We start from the raw sequence: 2,500 nt of genomic DNA, 5'->3' as shown, positions 1-2,500 counted from the left end.
TCGCGAATTCAATAAAAAAAAATTATTGGAGGTTACCGGTATTCGGTAAATGTTTAAAATTGAAAGTTTACTTTTAATTCGAATTCAGTGATATTTCGTAAAGAGCAAAAATCATCTTATTAGGAATTGATGAGAATTCATCAGCAATGATATAGATATAAACAAATAAGAAATTATATATTTTTTTAAGAAATTCTATATTTTCTAAATGAATTACGATACAGTAATTTCTAATACAACCAAATTAGTTTCCTGAAATGTTTAGACTTAAACTGAAAAGGAAAAGCAGTATATATACTAGTTGCTTGGGGAGGGGGGGGGGGGAATGTAAGATGAACGTTCAAAAAATAAATCAACCATAAACTTGAGATACTCAAAAAATACCGCTCCTAAAACTGTCATGTATCACTGAATAGAAAAGAAAATGAAAAGAAAAATGAGATTAACTTCAAAAACGCACGAGAAAAAAGGATAATAATAATAATAATAATAATAAAGGGAAATCGGATTGATAATAAAGTTAGTGATGAGAATGAGGGAGGATAAGGGCAATGATCATTAAAAAAAAAGAAAAAAAGAGAGAAACAGAACGTGACGTTTCGAACTTGATAAGATTTCCTCATCAGACTTTAAAAGACAAAATTGATCCATTTTGATTTGTGATAATGATAATGATAACAGCAGTAATACTAGTAAAAGTATTAATAATGATAATGATAATAATAACAATAGTAGTAATAACAATAGTGATAATGATGATAGTAATAATAACAATAATAATAATAATAATAATAATAATAATGATAATAATAATAATAATAATAATAATAATAATGATAATAATAATTATGATAATAATGATAATAATAATAATAATAATAATAATAATAATAATAATAATGATAATGGCAATAATAATAATGATAGTAATAACAATAATGAAAATGATAATATTAATAATAGTAATAATAATGACAGTAAGGACAATAATAATATCAATAACAACACTAATCATAACAAAGATACTTATGATAATAATAACAACAACAGCCCAACAGCACTAACAATACCAACAACACACCTAAAAAAAAAAAAAAAAAACATAAAAAGACAACCCACAACCAGGACACTCACCCGAATCCGCATACGTCTCCGACCCGTAGCCGTCCTGAAGTCCATTCGCCCAAGTCCCCTCGTATTTGGCCGACGACGTGGTGGACTGGCGGACTCCGTAGCGTCCCTTGAAACCCTGCGTCCACTCGCCTCGGTAGACCCACCTGCCGCGGGTCTCGACGCCGAGGCCGTGGCGCTTCCCGTTCTGCCACTGGCCCTCGTAGGTGCTGCCGCTGCGGGGGGAGAGAGAGGAGGGGGTTGTGAGAAGTGTTACGGTCGTTGTGGTTGTTGTTTTGTTGTTGATGTTGTTATTATTATTATTATTATTATTATGATGATTATTATTATTGTTATTATTATTATTATTATTATTATTATTATTATTATTATTATTATTATTATTATTATTATTATTATTATTATTATTATCATTATTGTTATTATTATTATTATCATTATTATTATCATTGTCATCATTATCATTATCATTATCATTATTGTTATTACTACTATTATTATTATCATTATCATTTTTATTATCATAATTGTTATTACTATCATTATTATTGTTATTATTATTATTATTATTAATATTGCTATTATCATTGTTATTATTATCATTATTGAAATCATTACCATTATCATCAATCACTACCATTGCCATTAATCATCATCATTATCGTTAACATCAATATTATCATTATCATCATCAACATCATCTTTAATAATTTTCATCATTATTGTCGTTATCATTAAAGACTACTATCATCCCTATCATTATATTTTTTGCTGTGAAAAACAAATTAACGCAGGAGGGAATTGCAGCAAGTGAAAAAAAAAAATCTTGTCAGGGACGAGTGAAAACAAAAGTAGTTCGTTGTAAATAAAGAAAAAAGAAAAAAAATAGAAAAAAGGAAAAGTAAAGAAAAGAAAAGAAAGAAAATCGTTATGCGCGGAGACTGACGCAAAAGTAATTATTAGAGACAAATGGAAAACGAAAGAGCATCGCATTGAGTGAGAGATAAACAAATTACCTGAAACAAAAGACAAGCGCACGAAAATGAATGGTGGAAAAGAGAGAGAGAAAAAAAACTGAAGTAGTAAATTGAAAAGGTGGAAATATGATGATTATTCTGAGTGAAATGGAAAAGGGAATACGAACTTTTGAAGGGAAAAAAAGGCGATGGCACGAGTGACATTTTCAGTATTAATTTTCTTTCCTTTATTTTTTGTTTACGCTGTTCATATTTGCTTATTTTCTTCATTAATGTCTTCTTCACTTTCAACCCTCTTTATTAGAGCAGCGAGAAAGAACGGGAAGAACAAGAGACAGAAAAAGGAAAAAGGAAAAAGAGAGTTAGGCATGTATCCCAGCGCACGTGTCCGG

The 2,500-nt window shown here is 29.2% G+C and overlaps 1 protein-coding gene across 1 annotated transcript in view; it reads right to left on the bottom strand.

The window, feature by feature from the left end:
• Positions 1 to 2,500, bottom strand: part of jp (junctophilin) — a 67,605-nt gene that overhangs the window by 43,848 nt on the left and 21,257 nt on the right. Inside the window, exon 2 of the mRNA XM_070139799.1 lies at positions 1,135 to 1,346. Within this exon, the coding sequence (XP_069995900.1) occupies positions 1,135 to 1,346 (212 nt within the window). The remainder of the gene's footprint in view (positions 1 to 1,134; positions 1,347 to 2,500) is intronic.

This window comes from Penaeus vannamei, chromosome 26 (assembly GCF_042767895.1).
Source record: "Penaeus vannamei isolate JL-2024 chromosome 26, ASM4276789v1, whole genome shotgun sequence".
NCBI lineage: Eukaryota > Metazoa > Arthropoda > Malacostraca > Decapoda > Penaeidae > Penaeus > Penaeus vannamei.
The sequence above is the reverse complement of the archived record's forward strand: the minus strand, read 5'-3'. Positions and strand labels throughout refer to the sequence as shown.